Source organism: Botrytis sinoallii (genome assembly GCF_014898435.1).
Source record: "Botrytis sinoallii strain Bc 23 chromosome Unknown BSIN_005, whole genome shotgun sequence".
Lineage (NCBI taxonomy): Eukaryota > Fungi > Ascomycota > Leotiomycetes > Helotiales > Sclerotiniaceae > Botrytis > Botrytis sinoallii.
The window spans coordinates 1,504,429-1,518,674 of NW_024066032.1; the positions used below are offsets into that span (position 1 = coordinate 1,504,429).

General features: G+C 40.1%; 3 protein-coding genes across 3 annotated transcripts; 1 reads left to right on the plus strand and 2 right to left on the minus strand.

Moving 5' to 3' along the window:
• Positions 1–49: 49 nt before the first annotated feature.
• EAF02_003590 (uncharacterized protein) lies at positions 50–1,376 on the plus strand. Its single transcript, XM_038899638.1, has 2 exons — positions 50–423; positions 471–1,376. Exons 1-2 carry the CDS (start codon positions 199–201, stop codon positions 1,362–1,364), a joined length of 1,119 nt encoding a protein of 372 aa, XP_038760565.1. The 5' UTR covers positions 50–198; the 3' UTR covers positions 1,365–1,376.
• A 1,488-nt stretch (positions 1,377–2,864) lies between these two features.
• On the minus strand, positions 2,865–3,506 carry EAF02_003591 (uncharacterized protein; the record flags this gene model as incomplete). Its single annotated transcript, XM_038899639.1, has 1 exon — positions 2,865–3,506. One exon carries the CDS (start codon positions 3,504–3,506, stop codon positions 2,865–2,867), a length of 642 nt encoding a protein of 213 aa, XP_038760566.1.
• Positions 3,507–13,555: 10,049 nt separating this feature from the next.
• Positions 13,556–13,771, minus strand: EAF02_003592 (uncharacterized protein; the record flags this gene model as incomplete). The annotated part of the gene is made up of 1 exon (XM_038899640.1): positions 13,556–13,771. One exon carries the CDS (start codon positions 13,769–13,771, stop codon positions 13,556–13,558), a length of 216 nt encoding a protein of 71 aa, XP_038760567.1.
• Between the last annotated feature and the right edge of the window lie 475 nt (positions 13,772–14,246).

Sequence of the window (14,246 nt, forward strand, 5' to 3'; positions counted from 1 at the left end):
GCCACTAATAAAGTTAATGCGCTGCACGGGCCACAAATCGCTTCTTCCTGCATCAAAACTTTTGATCACATTTCCTGACCAAGACATATGAAAATATACATGAACACAACATATTTATTAATACTTCTTGGAATTTGAATTTGTATACCGTTCTCTATCACAGTCGATACCAGCATATTCATAATAGAAAGCCCAGAAATGGCCTCAACATCCAATTCCGATGGAGCACCTCCATCCTCCGTCATGGATGCAGTTCTCGTCCCTTCAAACGAAATGCCAGTCAATGCACAAAAAGTCGAAGAGCTTGACTTTAACAAATTTGCTGGGCGCCCAATAACTGTTGATGATCTATTGAGTGGTATGAATAATATGGGCTTTCAAGCAAGTTCCATTGGTGAAGCTGTTCGAATAATTAATGATATGGTACGTTATTCCTCTCTCATCATTTCTGCAAAACCTAACACTACTAGCGTGCATGGCGTGGTCCAGAACCAACAGATCGTACCACCATTTTTCTTGGATATACTTCAAATTTGATCTCAAGTGGACTTCGTGGTACTCTTCGCTATCTCGCTCAACATCGTCACATTTCTGCAATCGTCACCACTGCCGGTGGTGTCGAAGAAGATATCATTAAATGTCTTGGTCCCACCTACATGGGTTCATTCTCTACTCCTGGAGCTGAGCTACGTGCCAAAGGTCAGAACCGTATTGGAAATCTTATTGTTCCTAATAACAACTATTGCGCATTTGAAGACTGGGTAATGCCCATTCTCGACACCATGCTTGCTGAGCAAGAGGAATCGAAAAAAGATCCCGACACTGACAATCACATTCACTGGACCCCCAGTAAAATCATCAGAAGATTGGGCAAAGAGATCAACAATGAAGAGTCACTACTTTATTGGGCCTACAAGAATGACATCCCTATTTTCTGCCCGGCACTTACCGATGGTTCCTTAGGCGATATGCTTTACTTTCACACTTTCAAATCCTCTCCGGCTCAACTTCGTGTGGATCTTGTTGAAGATATTCGCAAGATAAATACTATGGCTGTACGAGCCCAGCGAGCAGGAATGATTATTCTAGGTGGAGGTGTAGTCAAACATCACATTGCGAATGCCTGTCTGATGAGAAATGGTGCCGAGAGCGCAGTTTACATCAATACTGCGCAAGAATTCGATGGAAGTGATGCTGGAGCGAGACCTGATGAAGCAGTTAGTTGGGGAAAAATTAAAGTTGGAGCTGATAGTGTCAAGGTTTATGTTGAAGCAACTGCCTGTTTCCCACTGATAGTGGCAGGTACCTTTGCAAAGGACCAAGAGAAGAGTGTATCTCAAACTTCAATACCCTCGGAAAATTAAGAACAGAATTACGATTCCAAATTGATATCTCTCCATGCACGTGAACCTATGTAGATAACAGACTATTTCTTGCTAAGAATTGGAAACTGATGGTCATATCAATTTGTGCTGTCAGATTATCTACGCTTCCATGATCTCTACTCTTGAAAAAATGTTTACCTAGGATTTCATTGGTAGACCGATAGATAGGATATCATACACGCTCCCTTCCGCTTACAAAATCCATTAATAAATAAAGTAACAGTCATCGTGCCTGACATTTCCCAATTTCAGCAGCAGGAGCAAGCTTCTGTGTGAAAATGTCACTTCCGGGATTTATTTACATAGTCAGTGTCTCTACCATCGGGTTTGTGATAAGTTAAGTGAGAATTTAAGCCAGAAAATCCCTTTGAGTGGTATTGAAAGGTTTCCTTCCTTGTGTAGTAAATCGCAGTTCCAGGGAAGTTTTGTTAGTATAATAATATTAATGATGAACGATGGATGCATCACCTTGGAGATATATAAAAAGCGTACTGGGCGGCGGCCCATTGACTAAATGGTTATAATTATTATGTTCGGAGAAGAATGAATTTTCATTCATTGTTGGGGGTGGAGTCAAACATAAGAATATGTTTTGTGAAGGTATGGATGGATGAATGTATGGATTAATTGATATCTATGGAAAGTGCAAGAAGTGGATTTAAAAGTTTGATATGCATCTCGCTGGTTGCGGTGGATGGGTTTGTTCAAATATAGATTACCTGCCTATGATATCTCTTAGATGAGGGCGTTGAGAGGTTGAGAGCTCGGTGGATAGTTTTAGTTTGCTGTAATGGACTCAAATATTTGATGGGAATTATGGTGGGTATAGAGAAGTAATGGTAAGTTATTGATATAGGTAGGCTTAATGATATCTCGTTTCAGTATTTAGGGATTACAAGTCTAGGCTGATTGCGTGTCGTCTGAAAATCAAGAGCAGGTAATGAAGAGGCTTCATGCCTTGAGAATCAAAGCTTAGAATCACATTTCATTCATCACAATGAAGTCAAATATTAAAGATAATGAGTTAAAAATAACCTACATCACCAAATTAAAAAAGCCCCATCATCCTTCAAAAGACTGACCTGCTCTGACCTAAAATTCAAAACAAACCAGATTCAAACTGCGCCACTCGCATGAGCAAGCAAGAAGAATGAACCTCCAGGGCTGGCCTTCACAAAATCCGCCACGTATCAGAACTCTGTTACTCTCAACATGTATCAACGGCTGACCGGGGATCAGCACGCTGTATTGAGAAAGAATCCTGCGTCTCAAGCACCCATGATATCCGAAGTTAACCTTGCATATCATATACCTTGAGAACACGTCGCATTAAGAGTGAAGACCAACCAACCCATTCAAACAAACGCAACTAAAAAAATCCCCCCAAACGCCGCATTATAAAATACCCCAAACGCCGCATTATACAATCCAAACCACCACACATCCAAACCAAATCAGCTTCGATATCCTAATCGATGATCAAGATTTTTCTTGCTTTAGCTTGGTTCGGGGAGCGCGGGGTTTTCTCTCGACCACCGTCAGTTCCTCCGGGAGTCCCTCGGCTGGTAATGGAACGCCGATTGCATCCAATTTGACTTCGAGCTCTTTTCTGACCCGAGGCTTGAAGCCTTGTTTCTGATAAAGTTGGCGCTCTTCCTCAGCCTTGACCTCCCTAGCTGCCTTTTTTTGCTCCGCAGTCAATGGCGTCTTGGCTGCGGAAGATTTTTGCCTTTTGGCAGAGGTCTTCTTCGCTCTTTGGCGAGGCTTTTTGGCCAGAGGTGCAGTAGTGGTACTATTGACATCCTCGGCTCCCCGCTTCCGTTTCTCAACTTTTTGTACGGGTGGTTGAGAAGCAGCTTCTTTGCCGGACCCAATTTTTGAGTCATCTGACTCGGGAAGCGTTGTAGGTGGCGATGGTAGTTTGGCAGCCTCTGGTGTAGGGGATCCCCGATAGGAGATCGTGTCTTGACAGCTAATTGTATCAGATTGATCATTAGCTGTAGGGACTACCCGTCCTTGGCGTAATTCCTCAATCCAAATAGCCTCAGAATCGGATACAGGATTTGTCGTCATCCACATCAAAAGATTCACGAGGTCCCGGTCGGCCAAAACGTCGGTCATTTTGAAAGAATTAATGCCTAGTGTTGGGTTTGAGGTTCTATAGTACAATAATTGTCAGCCTGTATTCTACATATCAGATAATATAAGAGATCAGACTACAGTGTTCATTGATAGATAAGCGTATTCCAAAATGTTTACAGCTTTGGTCCACAGGGTGTCCAATAGTCTGGACTGTAGTCCAACAATGAAGATTATCAAGTCCCTCAAAACTAGTTAGAATATTCAACCGATTTGAGATGTTGAATTTGATTAGAATATTGAATTGTCTTCAAGCTTTCAATGGCTTTTAAACATTCAAACTCTTACATTGTTGGATTGCAGTTCAACAATGAAGATTATCAAATTCCCCAAAATCAATTAGAACATTCAGACTATTTGAGATATTGAATTTGATTGGAACTTTGAACCATCCTCAAGCTTTTAAATGCTTTTGGATATTCAAAATCTTATATTGTTGGACTGCAGTCTGGACTATTAGATACCCTGGCTATGGCATTGATGATGTATCAAATCTGATCTGTCAAACCGGCTAATGAGATACTCTGCGGTGACAGATCGATTTGAGACTTTTCACCATTGCAAAGCTGTAGAAATTTAAAGGAGATTCGCTTATTGGGTTACAGGGAAGATCGTAACGTCAGTGATAGATAGGTGTAGAATCCTATGCTTTCATCTGAAGATAAGAGATATAAACAGCAAGGGTCGACGAGATTGTACTCCTAGGACGGAGTCTCGAGGAGTGGGGTAGAATTTGACTACTTACTTTGTTGTGATTGAATGATCTGTTTGTTGTGGTTGCGGAAGTAGATTGTGAAAGTAGATTGTGATAGTAGGTTGTGAAAGTAGATTGTGGAAATAGATTGTGGAAGTAGAATCGTGTTGTGTTCGTGAATGTTAATGATTGGAAAAATGGAATCAGGGGGGGCTTCAACTTTTTAAATGGACATGAACATTCTAAGTAACTCGCTTGTACGGTAGGTACGTAGATCATTGAGCCATTGATGCCTAGCTCTATCGACGATATCAATGTGTATACTGTAGCGAAAGCTTAACAGTCTTAGCCCCATGTTGGATACCATATTATTACCAACTTTTCAACAATCAAGATCTATCCTATAGGACTCGGTACGACGATCAAGTCACGATTGTTTTACTATAGTTATTTTTCAAGCAAAGTAAGTCTCTCCATTGTTGGATGAGTATCCCGCGATACATACCAAAGTATGTAAAGTTCGAACTTAAGAGTTCAGTTGGGATCCATCATCTCGTTGGTACTACCCCACGCACCATCAATGATATGACCGGTGGACGATTCAAAGGGTCATAGATGGGTATGATCTAACGGTTCATTTGATATGACGGTTGTTTCTTACCCTCATACGATAGGTCTGCGCATACTGATTTGAATTTCGTGATCAAAATGGATTTACGAGCCACTGTGATATACCAATTACATTACAATCTACCCCAGTACAATTCAAAGTTACCTTACTTTTTCTGGACACTGAATTTTTCAACCATATTCATCCCTTTTTAAATTCTTATTGTGAAACTCATTCCCTCACTCACCATGGTAGTCTCGATGTTCAAGAACGTCATTACTCATCATACAAATGAACTCGCAAAGAATTAATCCACAATCCTCCAAGCTCAATGATTTCGGCAGACACATCATACGCCTGTCTTGTGCATGCTTCTTGATGAATTCAACTCTACTGTCTTCAACATGCTCGCACCTTGTCTTTGCTGTTAAATAAGCTCAGGAGTCGCTGGAACAATACGTTCACCAATATTCATCTTATTTGTGTGATGATTCTATCTCGTTCCATCACTCCACTTCAATTTCTCGTAGAAAGCTAAGCGGAACAAGTAATAATTTATCATGTAAAGAGTGACTTCATGGTATTAGAAGATCTAGCTTTATTGGTGCTAGTCAAAATAGTCTTGTTGAAAAACACACAACAATTTGTAATGACTGAGATGTAAAATCAATCCATCTTATTGAGTTGATTAAACCTCGATAATGTATTCTGAAGTTTTGAAGTAACAATTGACAGTCAAAATAATCTCAAAATAATATCTTATCTCATTTCCGTGGTTGTAAGAACGATTGAATCTCGATTTTGATGTACCCACGACTAAGCGGAGCCTCCTCGCTAGTGCGTTGAGTTTATTTTGACGTCGGTAATCTCGAAAATTCAACCAATCATTCAGCATGCCCCATAATCCAACTAGACAAAAACACGAATATATTATTTGAGGTAAATTTGGGTATACAAAATAAGGGAGCGGTACTCCGTAGACACAAATGCTTTCCTTTTCGAGAGCAGAGCCTCTTCGTTCATAGAGAGGCCATTCGACAACTCCATACTGTCCTTATGAATGACTTCAATTTCGAACTGCTTAAAAACAACAGTCAATGAGGTTGGTATGATTGCGGGAATTCAAGCAATGAATAATCAAATTTTTACGAAATTTTCTTGGATTTCAAATAAATGGACTGAGGGTCCACTGTCGCTTCCTAAAGTAGCGAACATGTCTAGTCTACAATAGTTCCTTGGCAAAAAAAAGTCGATAAACAGGTGTGGCAGTTATGAAATAGATGCACGTGGGACGAATTATCGGTATCTTGTACCGGAGGGTTCATGATTCTCCTCGCATTCCTGGACTTCAAAATTTGCCTACTTCATTCGATCAGGCAAACTATTCTCGCCACCAGCCTCTGCAGTTCCATTATTGGATCCTCAAGTTATGGTCGTCCCATTGAGGAAAAGAATACATGCTATCATTCATACTGAGCAACTACAAGTAAATGGAAACGAGTCGTCGAATTAATTCTTTCAAACGCGAAGGTTGTAATCACCCCTCTACTAAAAGAGAAAGGACATCCTAGGTATTATCAAAAGTACAAGCCCCTACGAATATAGAATAAGAGCGCAGTGTTAGCATCTCAAACGGCAGAGATGTGAAATATCCCTCTTTCAAAAGAGAAGGTAACCTGCTGAGTATTAAAGATAGGCGCGCAAAGATACATAAAATGACATTACTAAATTAATATATAAACTGACAAAAGAAGTATTACAGGGCGTCTTTGAATGATATGCTACTATAAATATTCTAAAATAATATATTCATCTTGAGCGAATATACACACTTGTCGTCTTTACGCTCTGGAGAACAAGATTTCAAATGCCTCCTATTTTGTATTATGTTCACTTGATTTGAGGCATTACACATTATCGCCTTGGATTTTATATGTGCCGGAATTGCACCGTGAATCGCTGTGAAGTCGAGACTCCATGCTCTTTCTGTGGGTTACAAATTTGTTCCACCATTTCACTATATCTGTTGTTCGACAACCAACTTTTTACATGTCAATATCATCTGTTACCGTAAAATTCATCATTTTAATCTACCTACCTGTATATAAAAGCTCTCGACGATATCTTTTCATGATACTATCTCCGCAATATTTCTTTATCGCCATTTATACCTCTATTCCAAATGTTTACCCCTCGTCTTGACGCCATTAAAATGGTATCCTTGTCTTTCAAAGTCAACTAACCTAGACATTGCTTCGATCTCCAAACAAGTAGCTGATGAAAATTGTTTACTGTATGCCTCATTCCAGCGGCTGACCAGCTGCGAATGATGAGTTACCACCGATCACCCTCGTCATACGATTTCAATACAGCCTAGAAGGTTTCTTCGCCGCTTTGCAGAACTTCATTCTCTCCGCAAGCCTCTACCAAAACGATGTGGCATATTGATGAAGAAATGCGGCGAGTTCGATTCTACCCATTCGTTCCACATCTATGCAATAAATCATCTTGCCGGCGATTATCAGACTGGATCAAATTCGACTGAATCTTCTGGAACAAAACGGTGGAACGCGCAGATGCAAGATCTCAGGACGCCAACCTCATAGATGAGACTCCCTCATGAGCTTGAAAGCAAGCCGAATATTGAGGCTTCGACTATCAAACACATCTACTAGATGGCTGCCTCATACAGATCTTAACAATAATCCTAATCTACCACGTACATACCGCATGGCGCATTCAACTCCTATACCTAGATCAGGACCCATACACGATAAGATCGTGAGAAGCCAATGAATTTTGAAGAGTTCCTCGATCAAGAGCTCTGACAGGCCAGGTTTTGCATGGTATTGTGCCCAAATACCTCAAAGATAAACATGCTAACTGGCAAATTACGGACTGTTCTCATTGCAGTAACCGAAAACCATTGATATTCATGTCGACAACCTTTCCCCGTTCTTTTCCGGCAACCATCTCTGAGTATTTGTGGACGATAAGTGAGTTATATGAGTGGAAGTATGCATCTCGATGCCGTCAATTCGATGTCCGACGACCCGAAAATCTGATGACCTTGAGCTTGGAATGGCCACAGATGAGATTGTGTCGAGTAGGATAGCTTCTTTAAACCAGCTGTACATCTCTTCTGCATTCTAGAACCACGGTACTCTGCCCCCTTTTTCAAAAAGAGACGATGAGGAGAGGGTACCGAATAATAGTGGGCTTTTAGAGACGGTAGTGGCAGGACAGGACAGGAATTTAGCAACCACAAATCTCCACGTCAAGACGAGAACTTTCAATCTTGACAGTGCAATAAATATAACAGAGGGTAATTGTTAGTAGGGAATTGATATGGCAGGCTGATAAGAGCAGCAGGAAGATGGGTGTAGCGGGATGATGGGATTTGTGAAGCAACTACCATTGCAAGAAAATGTCTATATGTTGGCAGAGTGATGGCAGATCTTTTATGACTGTTGATTCATGAGAGAATCATACCGGTTCCAATTAATCCTCCCTCAAAGTAGGCATACTGACAATCCCGATCTAGATGCAGTATTGCTTTATTATTCTGAACACTCAGTATATACTATGTAGGAAGCCCATATAGTAGTAATTACTTCATGTCCCCTACATACTTCCCCAAATGAAATTGGGCCCATTCGGCAACTTCACATATTAAATATTACTCGGAATTCACTAAAATATTGGAATCTGATATGGAATACTCATTCTACTCTAAGACTAAATCAGGTCTGGAAAACTAACATCTGAATGAGACTGAATACTCTACATCAGATTCCCATATTTCAGCACATCTCTGTGAGTATTGGACAAGGTAATATGCAATGAAGCGAATGTGGTCTCCAATTATCTGGGGAAGAGTGGTGAAAGACTCAAAACCAGCCACAATATTACTGGTGTAGACCGGTCATTGCTCGAGCGAGAAGATTCAGCATCTCCCTCGACTCAAATATCTCTTGGTCTTGACTCGGTCTTGACGACTTGATCCCACTCATTGAATTGTGAGAATAATTTGATGTGACTTCGATCTCATGGTACGTCAGTCCTATCTTGCATAGGCATGATTCAAGGTCCCCCCTGTCTTTCGTCTGCCCCCTTCAAATAACAAACCCTCTAGATTTGAAGCTGTCCAAAGTTGTGGTCAATTTAATTGTAGACCTTTGAAAAAGTGGTAGTGTAATACCAATGGCGTCCCCAACGTGCAATCCAGATATCGAAGTCTTAGCTCCTCATGAGCTCCGAAGGAAAATGACAATTGCTCATCCCTATTATCAGGTTAATCATCTTAAAACCAATCCGTCTAGGATGATATGCCATTCATTATCCCAATCAAACTTATATGGACGACATCCCTGTCTTAACGCGGTAAGGCCGTGCTTCGTATTCGCTTCTCGTCTTTCAACCCCTTTATATTGTTTCCATTATCGAATGGCATTCTATTTACAACCGGTACAGGTTCTTCGACTCAATTCATAAGTATCTTCTCATTGGTGTTTTCTTGCGTTCCTGAAATCTTCCTTCTTTTATATTCATCTGCTATGAGTTCAACAACGACTTCTATTAACACCCAACCCAAGAGATTCTATAACACACTCATTAGCACAGTCATCAGCACAATCATCAACACACCCCCTTCCTATCATTCTTCAACTTTATGAATTCTTTCTCTCTGGAACTCAAGACTCCGAATTGTGTAGGTATATTTAATATCGTACATGTCATTTTTTCACAATAATTAATTCTCTCAATACGTGTCTACAATATCTAGGGCAATTTAAACGATTGTGATATTTAGATATTTACAGGGTATGTTTATAGAATTTCGACTCTATTTCTCACAGAGCGAGCAGATCTAGGATACACTTTTGCAATAACAAGTTAAGTTCACCTTTTCAAATTTTGAGTCGATATGTGATCATTAGATTTTAGCCGTGCTAGGTATTCATCTACCTACCTTTTGAAATTTGAGTGCTTGTTATTTGGAGGATACATGATGTCATTATCTTGAGGGAAAGAGTGGGGACTGAGGTTTCTTGACAGATTGCAGATCGTTAGAGTGTGAGTTTGAGGTTAGTTTAGAGGTGGTTGGGTTGGCTAAAGACTAAAGATAGTCGGTGTTATAGGTAGAGGACACTTAATGGCATTTCTAGATATGGAGAAGATTTTGATCTGTCGATCCTCTGGATTGGGTAAGATTTGGATGGCAGGTGAGAGTTAGATTTATTGAAGTGGGAAACTGTGAGATTGCGTGATTGGATTTTGAGATGGGATGGGATGGGATGGGATGGTTGGTGAGTGAGCTAATGGGTGAGCTAATGGATGGGGAAGTTTGGATCGGGTGTTAGGGTTTTTGATGGGGAGTTTTTCTTTTTTTTTTTTTTTTTGCTTGGTGGTTGTGTGGGGGGAGGAAAGGAAGGAATTCTTTGTTGAGTTGAGTCATTGATAGGAATGGCTTGGTTTATGGGCTAGGTGCTTGGTGTGTATTTGTATATCTATCTATATTAGGTACCTAGATAGACATTATATTTTTAAATTTGTAGGAAAGGTAGGAAAGATAGGAAAAATCTTGCAAATGACGTGTGCATGAAAAAGTTTGATGAATAGGTAAGCAAATGAATGCCGACTGGAATAGTTCGTAATGAGTAAGAAAGAAATTCGAAAGCTGGATCCGAGTCCGAAGGATGGGAATTGGGAATTGGAAATTGGAAGTAGGAAGTCGGAAGTGAAATTGCCTATCTAGGTAATAAATGTCAAATTTATGATACATGATGTTTAGGATGAGATATTGATCCATATAGATGATTGAAGATATTTAATGTTTAGTAATTATGGGATCTTTGTATGTTCATTATGTTTTTTGGGACGAGATGAAACACTGGATATTGTAGATTATTGAATTACAGATGGAAGGGAGTGTTTCATGGATTTCCATTACCATTACTACATGAGATTTGTGAAGTTGACATTGATGATAAGTATTCAGTTGTGGATTTGGAATATCTTCTTATTCCTCTATTTACCCATCTATCCTCTCATTCATCGATTTTATATACATCAAGGATCTCAAATTGAGGAATTTCATATTGACTTTAGAAATCGCTTTATTATAAAATATGTATTTACTCATCCAGTTTTGCTATCCTGATATCTCAATAGGTACTCTACGATCTTCCCATTCGAAATCTCAATATCTCATCCTAAAATATCATCTCAACACCACATCCCTCTAACCACCCACTCTCCACTTCAAAACCAACTTTGGGACTCACCATCACAAAGTCAAGATAAACTCAATCCACTCACTCCAGATCCTCTCCATCCTCTCCATCCTCTCCATTCTCTTCATCCTCTCACCACTCTCCCCAACCCTACCTAAATACATACTCCCATCCAACCTTCCCATCTCATCCATCCACCCACCCACCTACCAATCCAAATAACCCCAATTCCATTCTCTTCTTATTATACTCAATATACAAATATACACATATTTATTCATCCATATATATATACACATATACACATATACACATATACACATATACACATATACACATATACACATATATAATAAAGAAACACATACATCCAAACACATATAACCTAGCCTCTAAATAATAAAATAGAATCCTCCACCTCTCATCTTCCTGATACTCAATACATACCTACCTACCTATCTATCTCTCACAGCGATTTATCTCTTTTTATTTTTATTTTTATTTTTATTTTTATTTTTATTTTCACTTCATTTTCACTCACTAGACTAGGTAGATAACATGTAAGATCTTACATAAAATGATTAATCAAGTAGGTGATAGTTAGTTTATACAGTATACAGTAAAAGAATATCTATCGACCTAGCATTTACTAGATTGGGTATTCATCCATTTATCCCTCCGTCTACTCATCCATCTACCCCTCCATCTATCCCACTCCTTTTCTTTCCATCCCTTTCCTCACTCCTCACTCCTCATCAATCCATCTACTCACCCATCTACTCACCCATCTACTCACCCACAGCTACCAAACCCCCAACCCACCCTCCTTCGCAAAACCACGCACCAATCTGAATCAACACTACAAATACCAAAATAGATTCTAGTTACCGTTTGTCAAGTACGCGATACCGACAATGGAATGAGATTTAGATATGGAGAATTGATGGATTGTCTAGATTATGTATACTCGATGTGATACTGGACTTACATATGGATAAATCTTGTTATGCAAAACGCTTTGAAGAGAAGAGTTAACTTCCAAGGTTTGGTAGACACTGGAGCTGATATAGTGCACTAGCTGCGAGGGAACAATTCTCTTACCTATTGCCACGGTAACATCGATTAAGGGTGCTAATACCGAGACGACAATGGACCCTGAGAGATAAGTTGGAGCTGAAAAATGTCACGACGAGAAGGAACGTCGCAATCCCCAAAATAAGACACCGAAAATCACGGACCCAACCATTTCATTCCCAGTAAATACTAGGTAAAATGCTTACATCGTGACAATAATAAGTACTAACGATCCCGGCATCTGTCAATACGATACCTACTAGGTAGTATACACATAGACGCGAAGCACAGCACAACAAAGCAAAGCAAAGCCGCAAAACGAATTCCAAGTTTGAGCACACGACATCATCGTTCACCGCACAGATCACCACATTCTCCAAGCTGCTGCTGATCGCGCGAGGATCTCCTGTTCCAGAGGGTGAAAGGACGGCTCGCGGCGAGCTCTAGAGTTTCCTACGATCATCAATTCCCGAGTCAAGGCTTGTCGTTGATGATGATTTTTGATGAGGGGTGCTCCACTCTTCCTGTTTCATGGCGGTTGGAAAAGTAAGTGGGCATCGAACTGTGAATTTTGTCGAGTCGAAATTGCGACTGTGCAGGTTGACTGACGGGTTTTCGAATTATCGCCGATGTTCTGGAATTGTGTTGACGTACTTCAATTCATGTGATGAGGGACCTCAGATTCATCGATTCGTCATCCTCATATCATTTGCAATTGCGAACCAAAGAGAGATTCTTCAACGCATCACATGATCAAAAAGGGTACCGGCGAGAAAGAATAAGTGATGTAAGAGAACATGGTATATGTGAAAGTTGGAAATGCTACAATGAATACCTACCTATCGGAACATTTTCTTCTCTTGGATATCCATGGTGGTAATATTGATCGCGGCTTCTTATCATTTCAGCCTTTTGACAACGGGATCTCTAGATAGTGATTCCGATTGGGTAGTGTGATGAACATCCAACTATTGAACCTGTTGGGATCTGGAAGGGTATTGAGAATACGATGAACTGACTCCATTTGCCATCATTGGAAGATTTGATTGACTCAAGTCAGATTGCTGAAAGTCTCATTTGACGGGATTGACATGTCTAGAAGCAAGCAATTCATCCGGGTAGCATATTGCTTTTTTAACATGTTTTGAAGGATTGCGCTTCCAATTAAATAATATAAATAGCATCTCCAGACAATTGGAGTCTTCGGACCCGATCTACCAATGTCTTGAAAAATGATGGGTGTGTTTTGATTATCCAAGAATCAGTAATCGAATTGGAAATGAGCATTCCCTTTACTTCCTCGCAATCGATGATTTCGTGTGAGTAAAGGAAAGATTCAATATTGAAAAACGAAGTGACTGGGTCGGGGAAAATAGGGGACCAGAAGCACACATCGTATCGTTGCGAACAGACCACATCATGTCCCTTTAGTATATGAAAGTTTGATCATCATGTCGGTTCGCCCCGCAGCCAATATTAACTGGATTGAGTATGATGGATCCTTTTTGAAAAAGGGGTTCGTGATCCAGGTCGAATCATATCTTTGCGGTGAGGCGTGGTAGTTCCTTCTGTGACGTTTCATTGGTCTTGTTTTAGGAAACAATGTCAAGAGATATGCGTGGGCCTCGAACATTTTGGATCGTTCTTTGGGTGATTTTGTTTTCTTTCTGGAATTGGGAAATTGTTTGGTACTGGAACTTGGAGATGATTTATTCCGAAATGAGGATGTCGGTTCTTCGTATTCTAGAAGGTAAAGAAAACCGGCAGAGTGGATTGTGTACAGGATTGTGTACAGGAACTAAGAAGTGACATTTTGAGGGGGAAGGGGAGGGGAGGGGATATTGAGCTTGTATAATTTGTAAGACGTGGGACGGTGAGATGGGGGATTTGAGTTTTAGGGAACATGAGTTGGAGGTTGGAGGTGCAGGTAGAAGAAGGGTGATGGTGATTGTGATTGTGATTGTGATACTTGGAGTTGTGTATCTAGATGGGACGTTGAGTAGTTTTTGATATATGAGTAGTTGATATAAAGAAAACATTGAGTGATGGTGCTGAGTAATGAGTAAGATTGAACAGCGTTCGTTGCTATAGAGATTCAGAATATTCAA